General features: G+C 40.5%; 1 protein-coding gene across 3 annotated transcripts in view; it reads right to left on the bottom strand.

The window, feature by feature from the left end:
* ATP6V1C1 (ATPase H+ transporting V1 subunit C1) overlaps positions 1-22,088 on the bottom strand; it is a 39,771-nt gene that overhangs the window by 1,102 nt on the left and 16,581 nt on the right. For 2 of the 3 annotated variants that reach the window (XM_073330400.1, XM_073330399.1), the window contains exons 4-12: positions 19,055-19,140; positions 17,265-17,359; positions 11,872-11,963; positions 9,628-9,726; positions 7,827-7,895; positions 5,735-5,827; positions 5,556-5,649; positions 3,842-3,939; positions 1,369-1,495 (exon numbers count right to left, since the gene is read on the bottom strand). In XM_073330400.1, the coding sequence (XP_073186501.1) occupies positions 1,369-1,495; positions 3,842-3,939; positions 5,556-5,649; positions 5,735-5,827; positions 7,827-7,895; positions 9,628-9,726; positions 11,872-11,963; positions 17,265-17,359; positions 19,055-19,140 (853 nt within the window). Of the gene's footprint in view, positions 1-1,368; positions 1,496-3,841; positions 3,940-5,555; positions 5,650-5,734; positions 5,828-7,826; positions 7,896-9,627; positions 9,727-11,871; positions 11,964-17,264; positions 17,360-19,054; positions 19,141-19,339; positions 20,330-22,088 lie in introns of those variants that run through there. The other variant, XM_073330401.1, reaches the window with a different exon arrangement.

Consider the following 22,088-nt stretch of genomic DNA (forward strand, 5'->3'; position numbering starts at 1 on the left):
GTTACTTGTTTCTTTTTTTCAGTTTCTTAGCTTAATACAATCTTCAGCAAATCACATGCGTTACTGCTACTCCTCTACAATAGTTTGTATTAAAGGATTTTCCTTTACATAACAACATTTAAGTAATGCAGTTTTGTCTAACTATTTTCAAGTGTGGAAATCTAAAGGAGACCCTGAAGAATCAGTATAAATGAAATTTAGATTTGTTTATTTACATCCCTATTTCATTAAACTATTGTATTTAATATTTATGCAAATTTAAAAATTGTACTGGAGGACAATTCAGCTGATCCAAAAGTTTGAACATTAGTCCGCAGGATTAAATATGATTTTTCATTCCCTATTTCTGATCAACATTGACTTCTTACATTAAAAGAATTTTTGAAACATTTTCAGAAGGAACCTTCATGATTATTTGGCTGGACTCCACATTTCACCTGCATTTTGCTCTGAAGACATTGGCTTGTTTTAAGGTCAAATGCTCATGAAAGGTAACAGCTATGGACACTGAAGTTTTATCTAGACACAGAACAAGTATAGTATTGGCAGCAGCAGTGCAAGCTTTCCTTGCACTGAGGACCTCTAGAGGTGGAAAGGGTAATTCTGAATTCATGTCCATTCACTCCTTCGCATCTCTGCTGAAACTGCCAAGTAAAAGTATGCTTTTCTTGTTTTTAATAAACAGAAGCAATCCCTCAGATTGGAGATGGCAAATACTATCTCCTGTATTATTTGTGCTTAAAAGTTATGAAATGCCTAGAGATGAATTCTAAACTAAGTTTAAACTTGACTGAAGGCATTTTTCTCAATCCATTTGACTTAAAGTTCTATTTTCTTCTTACTGTGCCACCATGGTACATTGGCCATGGAAAGGTGCTTTAAAAATTGTACAGTGTCTGTTGGACCCACAGCAATCCCCAAGAACACAGAAACAGCTCTTCAGATGACTTGGTTGTAAATTGAGTACTTCCTCCTTTGCAAAAACCCATGCACAAGGCGTCTGGAGAACTCCACTGAATTAATTCCAATAAGAAAAAATGGCCTCTGCAGTAGAGGAGAGCAATGAGGAACGGTTGTACTTAATGGAGAGGATGAGCTTTAAACAAACAAAACAGCTCCTGAAACCTTTTGTGACCTGCCCCAAGACAATCCATGGAGCATATTTCTTGTTAAACAGCATCCAGAAGAGCCTAGAAGCCTGAGTCTCTTTCTTTCTCATGGAGCAATTCCTTTCAGAGGATTAACACTGTACAGTGAGGCAGACCATTCCCACTTAATTTTAAGAAAAGACTAATCAATGTAGGGTTGAACGTGGGTGGCAACTGGACACCATAAACACTAGTTATAGAAATTACACAAGTTACTTACATCAATGATAGCTGCTGCACTGCTATCAAGGTGTTTGTATAAATCATTCAAAACCTCTCTCAGTTTCTTCATTGTTTTCTTATTGGGTTGAAGGAGCATTGCCTGGAAATTAACTGGCAAACCATACCTGAGGGAGCAAGCAGAAAGCTGTGACAGATGCTAATGAGATTTTTTTTAAAGTGGCTTAAGAGTTTATTCATTCTTACTTCAAACAGTGCTATATCACTTTTTAGGGAGAAGAGACCTTGCTAAAGGTTTCTGGTTCCTGAGAATAAAACATCTGCTTATTTTTTTAATTTTGGGAAGACCATATTGTTATTACTGTTTCATCATATTGAGAACTTTGGAAAAGAATTTTATTTCATGTTAAAGAAGAGGAGATATCTAATATTTAGACACCTGTTTTTTTATTCCTTCCATGGTCAATATTGAACTCCCATATTCATTCTTACCAAGCTTCATCCCCCACTTTATTATTATTATTTTAAGTTTTGAAGACTTCAATTAGCTTACTTCTAAGTCTTGGGGTTGCAACAAAATAATTTACCTAGGTTGAAAGATCTCATTTGTGTGGAAAGGCTAGCCCCCTTTCTTATCAATCCCTTCTCACAACCACCTTTTAACTTCTCTAGGTGCATATTCATCTTCAACACTTACATTCTCATCTTACTTTCCTTACCCACATTGTCTCCCAAGGTAATAAGTCTGCATAGTTGTGGGATGGGCAAGCTGTGGAAAAGACCTATCAAATTAATTTAAGATTCTATTATCAATCCCTACCATTCTTTCAACACTGCTCCTTCACCTACCTCATTCTATTTTTTACACTGTTCCGTTATTGTAAATGTAGTATCAAGAAGGTTTCAGTAACTGTCCAAATTAGAAAGCTGCAAACGTCAACTGAGAACCAGATGTTGCTATCCTAACAATCCGCCTTCTTCGCAGAATTCATCCAGTTATTTTAATCAACTTATTAGCTATGCTTCTTGTTCACTTATGAACAAGAGAAAAGCAGAGCATGAGCAAATAGTAAAGCCACATGCTGGGGAAAAAATAAATCTAGTGGTTACTGCTACGCAGAGTCTTGGGTTGCTTTGTATGCCTCAAAGCCTGAGCAATTTTGTATTAAACTGTGTTTACCTAATAATATGACTGAGTGCTTTGTCTTCTGTGTACAGTAACTCCTCGCTTAACGTTGTAGTTATGTTCCTGAAAAATGCGACTTTAAGCAAAATGATGTTAAGTGAATCCAATTTCCCCTTAAGAATTAATGTAAATGGGGGGGCGTGTTAGGTTCCAGGGAAATTTTTTTCACCAGACAAGACTATATATATATATACACACACACACAAAGTATAAGTTTTAAACAAACAATTTAATACTATACACAGCAATGATTGTGAAGCTTGGTTGAGGTGGTGAAGTGAGAGGGTGGAATATTTCCCAGGGAATGCCTTTCTGCTAAATGATGAACTAGCACTCGGCTGAGCCCTGAAGGGTTAACACATTGTTGTTAATGTAGCCTCACAAGCTACAAGGCAGTGCAGATGGAGAGAGGCATGGCAGACAGTGACAGAGACACACACCATGTGCGTGTGAGAGAGAGGCGCATCGCCCCTTTAAGTACACTGACCCCACTCTAAGTACATTGCCTTTTTAAGTAGATCTGCAAGTTGAGACAGCAGCTGCTGCCAGCAAGCTCCCTCCATCCTGAGCCCTGTTGTGTCCCCCCCTGCTCTATGGAGATGGGGTAAGCGGGGGCCAGGAGCAGGGGGGAGGGGAACACCCTGACATTAGCTCCCCACTCTTCACCCCCCCCCCCCGTACAGCAAGCAGGAGGCTCCCAGGAGCAGCTCCAAGGCAGAAGGCAGGAGCAGCACATGGCAGTGGGGGGAGGGAAAGCTGCTGGCAGTTCAGCTTTCCCTTCCCCCACTGCTGGGTGGCTGCCACACAGGGAACTTAGGGGAACGGGGAGCTGATAGGGAGGCTGCTGGTCCACCCTGGTGCCAAGCCCCCACCAGCTAGCTCCAACGGGCTGCTCTTCCTGCAAGCAGTGGACAAAGCAGGTGGCTGCCAAACAATGTTATAAGGGAGCATTGCGAAACTTTAAAAGAGCATGTTCCCTAACTGATCAGCAACGAAACAACATTAACCGGGATGACTTTAAGTGAGGAATTACTGTATCTTGAATAGATCACTTTATTTATTGCTTGCATTTCTAAGTCTAGAAAGTTTTCTTCTACAAGCCATTCAATTAAAGCAAACCATTAACAGTCAGTGAGGACCTCTTGCTCTAATATACAGAAAGCCCAAGATGCTTAAAGGAGTAAGGCAAGAGCACCTCCAAGAACACTACAGAATGAGCTGAGCCAGATGGTGCATGGATTAAGATCCTCAGTTATCTACATGTCGCTCCAGATAGGTTTTTTAAAGTCTAGGAAAAACAGTGACACTCAGCTCCAGATCTATTTACCTTAGAACAGATTCAACAAAAACTCGTAATGCTTTCACATGAATCCATGCAATGAATGCTTCACTGAAATTCACTTTCAGCCACCGAACCAGAGGTCCCTGTTAGAGGGGGAGGAGAGAGGGGACAAGAGACAGGAAGTTATTCACAAGCATCAATAAAGATTCAGCCTTATTAAAATTTGTTTAAACAGATACTCAGTGTTAAAAATGGTATTACTACAGACACAGAAAATGGATGAATGGAATAGGTGACGCTGGACAGCTAACTCCAAAATGTTTTAGTATACAGAAATTACAGTAGGAATCTCATATGAAAACTGCACTTGGGTTTACTGAGACTACTCTGGACTTTAAGAATAGCCAAATATCTATTAGTGAAGTTCATAATCACTCTGCTACTGTACTTTTAGCCCATAGAAATCTGTTAACTCTGAAAATTAGGGCAACAATCCTGAGTCATGCCTCATCTACTTTGCTCCACTCCAACGGTATGAAGCAGCCCTAAACCCAGAAACCATACTGTTAAGATCTTCTTTGCATAGGGAGATCCCTGGACAGGATAGAGTCCCCACAGAGAATCAACGTCACTCCTCTTAGCTGCTGGTATAGGAGATGTGGACAGGGCTCTTGTGCACTGGGAATGCCTAGAGCCATAATGGCTCCTTAGGTCTGCTGGCAGCAGGCACAGGTTAGATCAGTGATACTGAGACTTCAGTGGTTTAGGAACCAAACTAGCAATCAACATTATTGAAAAGAGAAACAGTAGTGTGAATTCATTGTTTAATTTACTATAGCGCTATATATTCATAGAGTTTTATATTTTTTTTATATATATATATATATACACACACACACACACACACAATTCTCACAGCAAAATAATTGACCAATTATCATCATCTTATCAACTACAATTAACAGTAAAAAAGCAACCTGATTGGTTAATAACTTAGATCAAGTAAAAACTAAATCACACAGTGTTTAAATATGTGCTTTAAAGAGCCACAGGAGACACATTAAAGAGCCACTTGTGGCTCTTGAGCCTGTCTGCCTAGCATTTGGTTAGGCTGACCTACTACACAGCAGCCCCAAGATCAGGGAAACACAGAGAGCATCACTTCAACCCCCATCCTCATTTACCTTAGCCAGAGCTAAGGATCTGGCTAGGTATATTGTACCACTGAAGGAGGACAACTTAATGTGTGTTTTTTCTTCTACTTAAAAGGAGAGAATTGAGTTTTAGCTTTCTGCTTGGACACCATAGTCTTTCTAACAGTGTTTTTGGACTAGAGACATAGTTGTATATTTTATAGAAGACTTTGTAATGCTAGGAGCTACTATCTGTAATGTTTTCAGGCAAGCTACAATGCCTTTAACTGGCGTTCATAGCCAGGATCCACCATATTTCAAGCGTGAGTGTAATGGAAACAACTTACATATTATCCAAGTCCTTTTGGGACTGAGTTACCATTTTGGTGAGTTTATTCAATATCAAAAAGCCATTCAACAGTTCACATGCAACTGAGTATACCCTTATCTCAAGGATTATCATCTCTGAGCATTATGTCTCAAACCAAAAACAGATATAACAGAGAAAAGGACTCTTGTTGTGAGCTTTGTAGTTGGAGGATGATTGCAACAGTGAACTTTTCATGCCTAAATGCTCAGTTATAGTAATTTCTGTCCAAAATAATATTTAGTTTATGCCAACTTACAAACTGTTTTTTTTTGTCAGTAGATAGCCTGTTCATTTCTTCTTTGTCTGCTTTCATCTCTTCTTCATTATACTGGAAATCACGGACCATAAACCTACATTTGGAGAGGAACAAGAACACTGCAAGTGGCTGTGTAGAGTACTCTTAAATAGGAAATCAATCTGAAGAAGTGATCTTACTTGTATTCCCTGGCTTTGTGTCTGAAGTCATCCACTGCCTTCCTGAACAAGGTGACATTACACAGGTAACTATCTTGGTCCTCAGAAAGAACACTGTAAAGGAAAAAAAAAAGTGTTACAATTCGCAAGTTTAGAACCTTTATGGGGCTGAAGCATCACAATCAAAATTCTAGTCTGTGGTCACTCAGAACTAGTAAAATCAAATTAGTTGCTTATGAATGGTTCTAGAACAACCCTACCACACCCAGAATACTTAATTTCCAGAGTTTAACTACATTAGAGAATAGTAATTGTAGCTCAAACATGTGCCTTTGTCATCCTTGAGCAAGAGAGGAACTGTTTACATTTTACATTCACATGCTTTCTGGAGTAAAACTGTTAGCTGCGCTAAACCAGATATTTCTTCAATTTAAAGCCATATTTTATTGGAAATGAACTTGAGTTGATTTCATTTCAATGTACATAGTCATGAGACTTTTCAGTAGTTACATTTATTTTGGTGCCTTTCAGGTGAAAGGAAATGGGTGCAAGTATGGAGAGACAGGAGTTGAGGTAGCAGCGAACTAAGAGTAGGTGATTGGGTGGCATAGAGCTGCGTTAGCCATCTTGGAAAGGGAGTGCTCTAAAGAAGTCCAGCTAACGTCCCAATACAATGTGGCTTTTCTCACAAAAGTTAATCTTTCTAAAAGCCCAAATGCTAAAATGTCTGTAGCGAACAATTAAAGGGATCTAGCTTGTTCCCCACTGCCATGAAATCCATCATCCAACCCACCTGATTTACACCACCCACCCATCTAAGAGCAAAGTGTGCAATATACCTAATTATCAAAATAATCTACGAGGAAACTACTAAAAAATGATGCCTCAAATAGAAAATGACAATTTTGCCTCAGTAATTATAATGCTTTTAACACTTGGAACACACTGTTTGCCTAGCCATCTCCCTTGCCACATTCAAATCCCTCTAAAAAAATCATTTCTATCTCCAAGTAAGATAGGGGCAAGAATAGTAACAAAACAGAAAGGACTGGAAGTTAGGCATCAAGCTTGCATGTGCTCGAGTTACCACGTTATATTACTGTTGCCCTTGTTCTCTCTCCCACTACTGCTATCACATTTGTCTTTACGAACATTTGTTGTGTTAAATTTACATTGTAAGCTCTTAAGGGAAAGGATCATGTTTTTACCACATATCTAGGCACTCTTAAAAATCCAGTGTTGCTTAATATGACTTGCAGACAAAGGAAAATGCATTTGCCCATTCCCCCTTCCTGCATGATTTTTTTTTTTTTTTAAATAGTAAAGTTCACTGGATTTCCCCTAGCCAATCCTCTGGCATGTTCCCAAATATTCTCCCCACCAAAAAAACCCAATCCAACACCCACACTCTCCACTCCCATCAAGGATTTGCACTTACACAGATCCATCCTGTTTCTCTGCACCACCCCCAAAACACTACACAATAGTCACCTCCACACCATCACACAGAGGCACACGTGTGTGCCTCCTCACACATTTTTTCTAGGTAATGTGCTGACCTCCATGGTTATAGAGTGCCAAAACATACATTACTCATCTCCACATCTCCATCCTATCCCCTGCCCAGAACCATCTGCATCAGGTTTCCAGTGATATAACTTATTTGTTTCTAGCCCTTCTAGTAATGGCAACACAGTTACCACTATCAAGCATTGTTTTGTAGAGGGGGGTTTTGTTGTTGTTGTTTTTTAAAATAAGACACTGGGGCCCAGGACTAAAGCAGCACATCTAGACTAGTTTAATTTTCCTGCTTCAATTCTTCGGTCCATGCCTTATAAACACTGGGGCTGACTGACACCTTTGTGAACTACAGAATTTAGAGAGAATCTTAAAGTTTAGAATATTGTACTTGGAGTTGAATTCAGATGAATTATTTAATAAGAACATAGGTAATGACTTTATAATCAATTACTAATCAGCAATTAAAACCCAATTACAAATAAAAGGTCCCAAAGATTTAGGGTGAAGAGGTACTCTTATGCATCATTAAAACCCAATTCAAGCAAATCAAAGATTTACTTTGGAAAAAGCTGAATCATAAAAAACCACTTACTTGCTGGATCGTGGAACTACCATCTCCGATAATGTTTCATATTGCTTAACCCAGTCATTGTAATTTGACCTACAGAATAAATAGGTTATAATTCAAGTTTAGTACTACAACAATAAAACCATGGTAAAAATCAAATGGGTCACAAGAAGCTGGCAGAGAACCCCTGAATATTAAGATACCCACAGGAGTATTTCAAAATTCTTTCTTCCTCTTGCTAATCAAGTTTCCTTCCTATCATTGGAGGACATCAGAAAGTATATGAAATAGGGAATTTGGTCCCCTGTCCTATTTTTCAGGGCACGAAATATTGCAAAGAAAACACTCTGAAATGAGAACTCAGAGAAATTGAGAAATAGTATCTGATTTTTAAAAATATTGTTTATAAGTTTACACGTGTATTGTATAAGGTGGGCTATTTTTTAAAGTGAAAAGCAAAGTTTTTCTTAAATCTGGCACAGCTACACAATGAAGTTAATAATTACATGTTTAACACCTCTCAGAGGATCTCCAAATGTCTGACAGACATTGTTCAATGAAGTCTCTCAACACTCCTATGAGATATTTACACCCCTTTTAGGAGTTGGATAAATGTAAGTACAGAGATTAAGAACCAGCTTTTCAGAGACATTATGCACCCCAGCACTCAAAATTAATATGATGCATTTGTGGGTGTTTTATTCCTGTTTATGGGAATGGAACCCATCCCTACGCAACCTGCCCAAAGTCAAAACAAGTCAAATGCAGAAGGAAAAATATGATCCATGAGTCTTCACTCTCATTCCCTTGCTACTACCACTAGAATAGATAATATTGCTTTCCTATGGTGTTACACTTAATTCTTACTGAATACTGAACTACTATTTAGTAATGTTGTGTGTATATATTGTAAATTAGAAGCCCACCATCTGCTCCCCGCCCCAAAGGGATAGCCTGGTGACGTAAAGGCAGCACAACAAAATGCCCTGAGTTTACTCAGTTTTTGAATCAAGAAATAGTCAGTCTGCTATGTTCCATCCCATTCGCTCTAAAAAAAGATTTGGGTTTCTAGGTTAGCACTTTTTGGCAGAGGGGCAGATTTTCAATTTGAAGCTAATACTTCAAAAGTTATCTGTACAGTACTCAGCATGTACCTGACAATTCCTCTTGACCCTCATGCCAGTCAGAGCATTCCTTTAGAAGACTTAATGAGATTTCAAGACTACTGAAAGGAATATTCCTTAAATTGCTAGAGGTTGTACATGATTCTAAAGGCAATGCTCAAGCTCTTTGAGAAGATGGGATAAAGAAACTAAATAGAACCTTAATGTATTAAAATTAATGTATGAAAAAAAAAGCTTAAGTTAAGTGGTACAAGCTAATACTGAAATTACAAGGCAAATCAGTGACTAGTTCTTTTAGGAAAATTAGGAAAGAAATCCTGGCTTTCTTCCAGTATTTTGCTTGGATTTTATTATTTTATATGGACAACTTTTGTAACATTAGCAAGGGGAATCACCTTTCCATACAAAACATTAACGGCCTAATTCCAAATTTTCTCCAAGGGGATTTGTGGATAGTGAGCACTCCCTATGATAAAGCCAAAAAATAGCAACAGTGAGAAAATATCCACACAGGCTTATTATGCCACAGGTGAGCATCCAAAAGTTTGGGCTACATTGTTTTCAATCTCAAAATTGTCTAAAAGCCATACTATAAACAGTTCCTTTCCTACTTCAAACAAAACATATTGTACAAAACTTACATTTTTGCTTGCATTTTGGTTATATTTGTATTCAGTGTTTGGTACCACAAGATTACTTACTTTGGTACAACCACCACCAATGTAATTAAGTATTCTGAATCAAGTACAAAGTCCTCTTTCTTTACAATATCAGCCAGACTTCTAGTTAGCAAGCTTCCCCTGTAGAGGAACAAAAACTGCTATAGTAAGTGTATAGTTCAAATCTTAAACTTGGTCTGGATAACTTCTAGTGTTTGGTTAATAACATTTTAGAAAGTACTTCACTTAAGAACTAATTACTAGTATGCAGAGTGCACTTACTACTCTTTCTGTAACTGAAGTTTTTGTAACATAAGAGTTATCAGTGGTTCCACTGTCACTACTATAGCCCATGTGGCGTGGCAGCAGCTGAGGCTCCTGATCAGTGATGAGCTGCCAAAATCTTAACAACGGGTTCCCTCCTCACCCCACGAGGGGGTCGTTGCCTGCCCCTGCCCCCCCGGGACTCCTGCCCCATCCAACCCCCCCCGTGTTCCTTGACGCGCCCGCCCCCCCAGAACCCCTGCCCCCTGACTGCCCCCAGAACTGGGCAGGAGGGTTTCGTGGGCCACCATAGTGGGTGCCCACTCCTAAGAGCCAGAGGCACCCGCCGGGGGGTGACATGGGGAGTCCCGGAGGTGCTTACCTGGGGCAGCTCCCAGGAAGCATCCGGCAGGTCCCTCTGGCTCCTAGGGGCAGGGGAACATAGCTGGGGGGGAGCAGGGGGAGTGGCCGTTCCCCCACTGATCACATCAAAAGTGGCGCCTTAGGTGCCGACTCCCTGGGTGCTCCGGGGCTGGAGCACCCAAGTGGAAAATTTGGTGGATGCAGGGCACCCACTGGCAGCTCCCCACCCTACCCCCAGCCCCAGCTCACCTCCGCTTCCTCCCCTGAACATGCTGCCCCACCCTGCTTCTCCACTCCCTCCCCCGGCTTCCCGTGAATCAGCTGTTCGGCGGAAAGCCTGGGAGGGCTGAGAAGCAGGCGGCGGCTTCCCACTCAGGCTCAGGCCGAGGGTGGCGGAGGTGAGCTGGGGCGGGGAGCGGTTCCCCTGCAGCCCCCCCACCCCCGGGTTTACCTGTCTGCAGTGCGGGCAGCCCTCCTCGCGCCCCAGCTCACCTCCACCTCCCTGGGCCTGAGCAGGAAGCCACGGCCTGCTTCTCAGCCCGCCCCGGCTTCCCGCGCAAACAGCTGATTCACAGGAAGCCTGGGGGCAGGGGGTGGAGAAGCAGGGCAGGGCAGCACATTCAGGGGAGGGGGAGGAGGCGGAGGGGAGGTGAGCTGGGGCTGGGAGTAGGGCGGGGAGCTGCCAGTGGGTGCTCTGCACCCATCAAATTTTCTACTTGGGTGCTCCAGCCCTGGAGGACCCATGGAGTTGGCGCCTAAGGTGCCACTTTTAGCCACTTAAATTTAGAAGCCCTTTTAGAACCGGTTGTCCCTCGTGGAACAACCGGTTCTAAAAGGGCTTCTAAATTTAACAACCAGTTCTAGCAAACCAGTGAGAACCGCTCCAGCTCACCACTGCTCCTGACCAATCCATATGTGAGGGTTTGCGATAAAAGTTCCTAAGTCAATTACGTGTTTTTAAGTCCCATTTTAAAAAATGACTTTAAGAGGCAAAAGTACAATTGACTATCAGAGACTTAGGAGCCCAAATCACTTCTGAAAAATGTATCCTTAGGGCTTGTATATAGCCACTGGGCATACCCTCCCAAAGTGCATGCCTCCACACAGAAAACACTATAGTCTGGTTACATTAAGGACCTTTCACACGCAGAGAGGAAGGACAGAATGTTACCCTCAGTTACTTAAAGTTACTCCGATTCCCTATTTTCATTACGTTTTATCTTTACCCATTTAAGACATTGTATCTACATTGCTCAACTAATCTGGGTTTTTGGGGACAAGTCACCTATTACTGGAGGAATATATCAAGTTCAATATTAATTGATTTCTTCAGACAGCAACAATAAAAGGAGAAACTTCCTCAAGAGAAGTTTAGGTAGATACTTAAATTATAAGGAAACCAATAGCAACAGGCTCAGGTAATTAGTAGCATTATTCAAGTAGAATACTGTTTGCGTATAACTATAGTGAAGTAAAAATTACTATTTTAGGCCTGTTCACCCCCGTAAACAAGCTAATTATCATGACACACCAGAATTCTGAAACATAGGCACCTCTAAAAACCTACCAAGCCGAAATATAGTATATTCACATTACCAACACTTTGCAGTTAAACTGCCATTTTTCTGTGCTGCATTAGCAAGGTCTAAGATCACTTACGCATTCTTTCTTTCCAAGTTCTGAAGGTTGCCTTTCAGATTGTTATATGCTGATGCTCTTGATTTTAAGTCATTATCAATCTGGGTTACTCCCTTTAAAACACAAGATTCAAAAATCAAATTGTTCACTTTAAGTCTCATAAAAGGATAAATTTAGCAAACAAATTATTTTTTAAATTGTCTCTAAGAAAAAGTTAGAGATTTCATTATTTGTAAGCAGAAATTTGACAAAATTGGAAAAACAAAGCACTGAACAAGTTGTATTGCTACACAATTCTAAAACTGGGAACACACTGCAATCATCTCTAAGGAAATCCAGTGAGTAATGTAGACTGGAACTTGCCATTTATGAACCACAAGTTCTATGCTGACATGCGGTTTTTGTTTTCAGAAGTGTCATGAAGTGATGCACACTTCACTCACCTCCCCCTTACCAAATAATATTTCATCTGTATTTTTATGTCAACTATCTTTACAAGATATTTAATTTATTCCAGAAACTTTCAGAGACCCCACAATCGAAATTGTTCATCCATTGTGCTTCTATAGTGCATTACATGTCCAAAAAACACTATACAAAATATAGTTGCAGAAACAGTTTACCACAACTCTTCTGCCATAAAACACTCTCATCCATTTAAGTGGAACTGACCAACTGCCAGTAGTGAACAGACTATTTTCTAATGCATGATCTTCACTTGTATCATAAAAAAAAAAGTGAATTGTGACCATATTTCATCCCCTACCCAATATATCTCCATATACTCTTCTGTACACTAATGGGAGTTCAAACATGTTGCTCTGTATTAATATTAGATCCTCCAAGTTTAGTTTCCAGACTTCAAAAGGAGTACAGATTTTGAATCTTTAAAGCAGGCTCTCTCTTTACTACTACACACTAAGCTATTTACTAAATACACTTTTAACTTCCTCCCTCGACCTTGATTTCTAATCATATTATTATTCCTTCTATCAAGCCATTTCTTGGCCAAAGAATGTCACTGAGGCCAAGAATTTAGTAAAAAGAAAAGGAGTACTTGTGGCACCTTAGAGACTAACCAATTTATTTGAGCATAAGCTTTCGTGAGCTACAGCTCACTTCATCGGAGATCTTCTACACTTTCCACAGTATGCATCTGATGAAGTGAGCTGTAGCTCACGAAAGCTTATGCTCAAATAAATTGGTTAGTTTCTAAGGTGCCACAAGTACTCCTTTTCTTTTTGCGAATACAGACCAACACGGCTGTTACTCTGAAACCAAGAATTTAGTATGATTCAAAAAGGGAATGGATGTTTACATGGATTCAGACTTACACTAGTTAACAACAGTATTTTCGGAAGCAATATAGAACTTCATGCTTCAGGGTTTAAGCCAGTCTGTATCAAGAAGAGACATGAATGGGGGCAGATTACACAGATTACACTGCCTATTGCATGGTTTCTTATACCTTCCTCTGAAGTATATGGCACTGGACACTGTCAGACAAGATACTGGACTAGATGCACTGGGTCTAAATCCAGTATGAAAATTCCTATGTTCCAATTCTAAATATTGTCGTGTTTATACTACACCATTTTTTTTTAACTAAGCAGTTCCCTGATTGTATACTTTGAAGGGAAGATGTAGCAAAGTTTGCATCAGAAAGCCACTTGCCAATTCCATTTAGGAAGTTTCAGTCCTGTTTTATATCTTGGCATAACACCAAGCTATCTCTGCTGCAGGTCTGTAGCAGTTTGTTATAACTAAAATGGTGGGGTGGGGGGAGGGCTGTTTCAGCATGTTTTATGAGAGTTTTCTTCATTTAGTAAAGAGTGCCATGAGATATTTTGGCTTGTGCTGAAATTGCACTGGGCCACATCCAATGTAATTATTGCTGGTTAAAAATCAAAGCATTTCAAAATTAAAAATCAGAGCCTGACTTATTTTATTAGCTACAGATAATTGGGTATGTCTTAACTCCTTTCTTTCTTTCCTCCAGACTATTTTGCCCCCCTTATTCATTCACTGTTTTGGGTCTGATTATTTCCAATTACATTAGCCTACATGCTAGTTTCAAATATAAGGTATCTTTGGCATTACAGACAGATTCTCTGCCCATCTCAGAGCCATCTTGTTATAAGATTCTATTAAGGATTTACATCTGTAATTAGAAGTCTAGTCTCTTAGAATTGCCTACTTCCTCCATGGCTACTCAAGCCAAGTATAACTTGTACTCCACCTTTAAGATTTAGGGGGTCACTGTGAACCTTTAATGATCTTCGATAAAGAGATGGTAAAACAGATATTCCTTTATCACACGGAATTTAGGAAGGCTCTACATGCTGGCTGCCTGTTAAGCATATTGATTTAAAAATGTTTAGTTATATATTATATATATATATATATATACACACACACACACACACACAAAAAGGACTTAGTACAGTGTACCTCTCTGGTCTTATAATTAAACCTAAAACCCACCTCTACTGCTTCTATCTCAAGTATCTAGGTACATATACATTACACAATAATATATGAATGCCTTATTAATAGACAAGAGCAGCAAAGAGTCCTATGGCACCTTATAGACTATCAAATGTACTGGAGCATAAGCTTTCATGGGTGAATACCCAGTTCATCGGATACATGTCAGATCCAGACTAACACACCTACCCTTCTGATTATTAATAGGTAGTGCCTTTATTTGGGCCTACATTGTTGTCAGAGAGTTTTTCAGTGTTTTTTACCATGACTGCTTCCAAGGTTAGGTTTTTTAGTTACTGGCAACAGGTGTCCCAGACCCAGTCCCAGCTCCCAGGATTATGTCTGGGGGGACTCAGCTCAGAACCTTTTTCTCCCTATGTGCCAGAGAACACGGGAGCTTGTAGCCAGCTTCAGTTGCTTATCTTACTGGCTCCCCAGGCCTCAGCTGCTGAACTGGTCTTCAGGTTGCCTAGTTTGCCAGCCTACACTTCTGTTTCCTTTGCTCCCTGGCTGCGGGTTGGACTTGGGCTCTTTCTCAAGTCCCTGCTCCATGACTCCAGGGAACAGTGAAGGGAACATGCACTGTGATGAAATTAACTCCCCCTTGTGGGGAAAGCATCAGAGTTTTTTTAGGACAATAATATGGAAGACGAGAACCACCAGAGTTATATTTAATGCAAAAGGTATTTTGGAAGTGATCTAAAAACCTCATGCTTCAGGGTTTAAGCTAATCTTTAACTATTAGGAATCAGCAAGAAACTTTCATGTGCGGCAGATTATACCACAGTGCCTACAGTGAGGAGGTTTCATACTGCCTACAGTGAGGAGGTTTCAAACTGCCTACAGTGAGGAGGTTTCAAACTGCCTACAGTGAGGTTTCATACATCTGGTGTTGGCCATTCTCAGACAGGAGACTGGCTAGATGAACCATGTTGTGATCTAGTATGGCAATTCCTGTGCAGTAAGAGGCAGCTGTAGGCAGGTCCTGGAAGGGTAAGGCAACAGACAGAAACAAGATGTCTGGCCCTGGCTACAGCAAAATGGCAAAATTTCATGCCACCTTGAAAATTCCCAGGTATGCACAGTTGCAGAATTGCAAAGTGCATGGAGCCTGGATTGAGATCAATGTGGCTGGTCACCCCTCAGGACTATTGTTTCAGGTTCTCTACAGACTCAAACAGATGACACTATCAGTTTACACTGTTCATTTCAGGTTCTCCGCAACTCTCAATGGCTAGAAACAGGTGGCTTTAAAAAATAAAAATAATCAAAAGTAAGGTTCTGGTGCACAGTTTTGTGGCAGGTGGGCAAGAGCTTTAGCAACTTCCAAGGCTGGGAGGGAGCGGGGAGAGAAATCACAGAGGACACTATCCTGCTTATGTTTGAGCTATTTTTGAAATGCAATTAAATTACACTTACGTTTGTGTAGTTCTCTAAGTGATTTCCATCCTCTACCTCTGGACAGATAAATTACTATAACTATGATTGTTTCTATAGATAATTTCCATTGCAGGACCAATAATGAGAGAAGATATAGTGGCAAAATCTTCTGTTACTTGTCCAAGTACTCCATACTCTCTTACTTATTAAACAAAACCAGATTTCAGAGACTGCTTATTTCCTCAAGTATCAGCTCAATAAGACTTTCACAAATCTACCAGTGAAGTTACTGTAAAACTTTTTCCAGAGTTTAAATTCTAGGAGTGGATGAACATTTTACAACTGATCAATTGCCAAAAACAAATCTCTTCATTTTTTCTGCTTTCTTCAAGATTACAAAGAACTCATGACCTTACATAGTTTCACATTTTAACACGAACACATTTCACATAAGAAATATTACGGTCATGCAGTTTTTATCAAAGCCAGAAGTCAGCCTTCATACTTCCAGTAGGACTAAAGTATTGCAGACACAAAATATATGAAAGTTTAATTACCAAGCCTAGGAACATGATTATTGATAAAGAGGTGATCTTAAGCTATTTATCTAATTTAAGAAATGACAGTTACTACAGCTTGAATTTAGTCTTCCATAACACTGCATCAAACTAAGTGTCAGATACAGTCTGGATCAGCTACATGGTGTATACTGGTATAACAAACTTAGCAAGAAGTTCAAACCAGAGGATGCAATCTGTAAACAGCTGGGGCATGCACCCTAATTGCAGAGCACATGTCAGCATTCTAGCACTGATCCTTCCTTTTACTTGCAACCTACTTCCATGATTCTCAGTTTTGACCAACTGAACTAAAGAAGAAAAGGAGTACTTGTGGCACCTTAGAGACTAAAATTAATTTGTTAGTCTCTAAGGTGCCACAAGTACTCCTTTTCTTTTTGCGAATACAGACTAACACGGCTGCTACTCTGAAACCTGAACTAAAGAAGGTACTTCTGTGTGCCCTGTGCAGCTGCTTCATGGTTGTCTGGATTTTCTTTTGTGCAAATTCCACCATTAGCCAGTTCAGACACCACACAGGAGAACAGAAACAAACCGTAAAGTACCCTGGAGCTATTAACGCAGTGGAAAAATATACTGAAATCTCTTGTTGCTTTAACACAAGGGGTCATATCTGGCCTGACCTGTGTAATCCCACAGAAATCCATGAGATTATACATGGTGAGAGAACAGATTTTGTTTTAGGAAGAAAAAAAGAGCACAGATACCAAACGAAAGACATAACGAACCTGCCAAACAGAAGCAAGTTTTGTTTATATATGGTGTTAATATTGAATTTTTTGCTGTAGCCAAATACTACAGTTGTCACAGAACTGGTGATAGGTGGAAAGGAGGTGACCCTTAAGAAAATCTCTCGTTTCGTAAGTAGTTCAGAGTGGAAAAAATTGAGAATCATTGTCAAACTAAGTTCTCGTATCAAGGATGAAAGCAACACAATATATATGTAGTTTGAATTACATGTCATCTTACCTTTGCAATTATTTCTGAAATATTCTTCAGGGACTGTTTGATGGGATACTTGGCCATATCCCACTGGAACCTTATTATATAGGTAACCAAGTCAACTAAAAATGCGAAGGAATGAATGTGTTAAATTTGGTAATAAAGAAAATAGACTTTAATACTTTACTTGTTTGCTATAGTATTGTTTATGATGCCATGGAAGGTACTGAGAAAGACTGCAGACTTTCAGATATATTGGCCCTATTACTAAGGCTGTGTTTACACTGCCACTTTCAGCGCTAAAACTTTAGTTGTTCAGGGGTGCGAAAAAGTGACAGAAGTGACAAAAAATTTTGCGCTGAAAAGCACCAGCACGCTCTTGGCAATAAAGCTACCACCCCTCATTTGCGGTCGGTTTTGGTTGTTTTTTTAAAAATCGCCAGGAGAGCTCTCCCCTGGTGATAAAGCATGACTACACTGCCCACATCACAGCGCTGCCGTGGCCGCGCTGTAATGTGGGCAGTGTAGACATACCCTTAGACTTATGGTATTAGAATTTCTGATACTAAAATGTTATAGGTGCATTAATTGAGATTCTTGCCTTCAGATATTGACTGCTGTAGACCCTTAAAATTGAAGAAATATTAACCTGGAGAACATGGCAGTGATATCTCTTGAGAACCAGCAAAGTGATGAAGACAAAAACAGTATGTCTGCCTACCACCTATGACAGGGATGGCCCAACTGCAGCTTGTGAGCCGCATGCAGCTGTTTTACAGTTAAAGTGTGGCTCACTAAGCCCCTCACACCTCCCCCCCATTCTCCAGCTGCCAGACTGGGGCAGGGGGCTTGTGGCTTCTGCCCTGTGGCAGGGTGGTGGGACTTGGGGCTTCTGCCCTGCTGGGGAGGTACCTGCTGGGGCTCCAGAAGGAGCAGGGATGAGGCCCTTACCCCCGGCAGGCACGCCCGGCTCTCAAACCTTTGAAGATTATTGTGTGTGGCTGAGGGTCAGTAAGTTTGGCCACCCCGACCTATGGCATTCAAGTCTTGGATTTGCACAAAGCTGTTTTTTAATTTAAAATTTAATTTGGGTCTCAGAATAGCAGCTTCATGCATAGGTGCTGGGAGCAGTTTCTATATAGATATGTATATATCAGATTTCCTTTCTGTTGAGCACTACTTCAGCAGTTATTTTAACTGAATTTTGTATCTGTCCTTAATATCAATACCAGGCAATAGTAAACTCAGTTTGAATTTGCCAGATTACTTGGTGACAGAATGCTGACATGAGGGATCAGTGCTGTGTTCCACCATAGCCAGTCTTCTGTTTCTAAGAGAAAACTAGCTTGATAAAATGCCACTTGACAACTTGGGGGAAGGCAGAGATTCTCAGCTAGCTTATGTGAAGAACTTAGTAAGCAAAATTTGGACACCCTTTTATGAACATAATTTATTGATGGAGTATTGGATTCTAAACAAAATCTTTAAAAATGTATAAAAAGTAAAGAAAAAAATTGGACTTTAAACTGGTGGAGGTATCAAACCAGAGTACCCAAAAGGAACTCAAGGCTTTTCTTGGAAGTGGACAGTTACCATACACATCTGTACCTATATTTTCTACCCACAATTGGAGGTATCATCCCCTCCGATATAAGTGACTTATGTAAGACTGGTATAAATGACTTATGCAAGAGACAGATGAAAGCATTTTCATGTTTAAACTAAGTTCTCAGTCTGATTCTTTACATGATCTGTTAAGTCGGTAGGAAAAAAGGCAGAAAATCCTGAAACACTTGAGAATAAAGTTAACACTTTACCTCCATTAGCCAATAGATTTTCCTGAACTTTATCTTTACTGTCTTCCAGAACATCAGCCATGTATTGGGCCACCTTCTTGACCACTCTGGAGAACAAAGATAGAGCAACAAAACATGAACTGCTTTGAGGATGAAGAAAGCACTGCCATCTTATAAGAGAATCTGTTACATTAGTCCACTGAGTCAAAGACAATTTGGCCCAATCTTTTTTAATACTGTTTTCCAAACAGTTTCAGATCAGTTACATCAAACTTAATTTTTAAATTGCGTTCCTGGAAGCCTCACCTTACAGAATTTTTCCATTTGCAGGAAGCCATCTCCCCAACAACTGCAGACATATCTGTTTTGTTTTTAGGCTTTCATAGGTGCTTGTCATTGTGATGTGACTATCTTCCAGAGTTCCACAGTATTTATATTCTATTTATATTCAGTGGGATTTGGGTGCCTGCTTCCCTTAGGATCTTCTGAAAAATCCCAGCCCAGTGAGGTTGGGAGTATGATTATCTCTATTTAATACAAAGGAAACTGAGACACAGACTGATTAAAGCCATGTCTACTATGCTACTGTAACTCCGTAGCATAGATGCAGATACAGTGACAGAAGGGGTTTTTCCGTCGCTATCAGAACTCCACCTTCCTGAGCATAACTATGGCGCTAAGGGTTGTGCCTTTTCACACACCTAAGCACTGTAGATATGCTAACCTAAGCGTTAAGTGTAGACCAAAGTGTTAAGTGAGTTACCAAAGGCACAAAGACAGACTGTGGATGAGCCAGCAAGAGAACCCAAGTCTCCTGAGTAATAGTCCAGTGCCTTAAACACAAGGCCATCCTTCCTGTCTAGTAAAGTAGAATGCTATTTTAACAGTATTTCAACCATTTACATGTACAAACCTAAAAGATTATTTGCTTTGTTTGAAAGCTTTACAACAAAGTTACCACACCATTAATCATTTCGCTTTCCCTCCCTTTAAGACTATGTCATCAAACTGTTAACTAACAATTTTAGATTTGGATAAGACAATGGTCATCTATATTGAATGCCTTACTATGTCTGTATCAGTAAGACACACACTGGTTTAGCAGGGACACTGTGAACATAATGCTGTGAAAGGAAAAGGAGTTGTGTTTATTTAGCTCTTCATTTTAAAAAGCAGTTATGTTGCCCAGGCTACAGATACTTTCCCCAACACAAACCTCCTCAGACAACAATGAACAAACTCATGTAAGGCTATACCTAGCAATTTGTAAAATAAATTACCACAAGCAACTGACTGCAGATTTGCTAAGGAAAATGTCAGCACCACTACTAGTCGGCCATTTGATTAGCTGAGCTTGAAGGCCTTACTCAAGGAAATTTGTTAGTCTCTAAGGTGTTACAAGTACTCCTCATTCTTTTTGCTGATACAGACTAACATGGCTACCACTCTGAAACCTGTCAAGAACATCTGTTTCTCATGCAGTAACTTTTGAATGTCACGTCTGATCAATTCCAAAATTTCAGGGAATGTTCTAGGCATCAGTGGCCAAAATCCTACTTATTTGGGAGAAAATTGAAAAACCAAAAGGGGACAAGTGGGGAAACATAAGAATGGCCATACAGGGTCAGAGCAAAGGTCCATCTAGCCCAGTATCCTGTCTTCTAACAGTGGCCAATGCCAGATGCCCCAGAGGGAATGAACAAAACAGGTAATCATCATCAAGTGATCCATACCCTGTTGCCCATTCCCAGTTTCTGGCACATGGAGCTCCTGCCACCTGATTAACACAGTCACAGCTTCAAGCACCTCTACAATTGTCCACAGATCAAGCAGGTTGATGGCATTCATTAATGCCTTCCATCATAACTATAGCCTCTTATATTTCTGCTTATCCTCCCAACAGTTTAACTTGTTGGCACTCTGAATAACTCATCTTCTAGACAGAAAGAATAATGCTGAATAATGTCGGTGCCAGGGGCAGAGGCATGGTGCCTGAGGAGAAGCTTGGTGTCAAGTCCCCTACTGGTACACTCAGTGCCATGGAGGAGGCATTCTTTGTGCCTCAACTCCATCTCCTTCGCACGGACCTCGGTGGTGCCAGAGGTGCCCGGAGCGCCATAGCTGCTCACCCAAGCATATATTGGCATCAGGGGCAGCGACCTGGAAGGAGACCGCCTCTGTTTTCAAAGTGTTCTCTATGAAGAAATCTGAGCCCTCTTTTTTCATTTTTCAGAGGGTATGTCTCCTTTCCCATTTGGAGGAGTGACCAGAGAGGCAGTCTGCTTGTCCGACTCTGGTTGGAGGGATTTCTCCATTAAAATAATTTTTAGCCGGAGATCCCTGTCACATGGGGCTCTGGCTTTCAAATTGCTGCAGTGGGGGCATTTTTGGGGGATATGCCCCTCACCCAGGCAGCGTACATGCAACGAGCATAAGGAGCCGCAGCATTTGAAGCCTGAAGAACCAGGCATCTTAGCAGGTAACCATCCCCTGAGGGGAGGTAGCTAACAAAAGAAAACTTTTCTTTTTTTTTTCCCAATAAACTAAAACTAACTTTCTATCTAACTATCTAATTAACTATTTTTCTAATGGTTTTAGAGAAGAGTGCTAACACTGCCCCAGAGCTCCATCTTCAGCCGAGGACATTTGAGAAAGAACTGGAGGGCTCAGATCATGCACATGTTACATGCAACACCAACAGCACGTGCAAGAAGGCTACTGGGCACGTGCAACCAGTGTGGACACTGCTATTGTAAATCCCTGATCAACAGCGCCGGGACACACCAACACCTGAAGTGGAGCACCCACAGGAACAGCACTAGAAGAAGAATTATAGCATTAAATGGAAAGATCCTCTAATCTCTTTCTTTTCTTCCCCACCTAAAGAAAGACCAAACCCTTGCCCTTGAAGATAATGAGTCTTTTTTGGAATTGGTAAACTCCATACCAGACAACCCTGTAGAACAGCAAAGATGCATTCTGTTGGAACAATGGCCCTACAGCAAAATTAATTTCTTTGTAATCCTATATACTTTACCTCAGAGTTAGCTAAGAA

Source organism: Lepidochelys kempii, chromosome 2 (assembly GCF_965140265.1).
Source record: "Lepidochelys kempii isolate rLepKem1 chromosome 2, rLepKem1.hap2, whole genome shotgun sequence".
Classification (NCBI taxonomy): Eukaryota; Metazoa; Chordata; order Testudines; family Cheloniidae; genus Lepidochelys; species Lepidochelys kempii.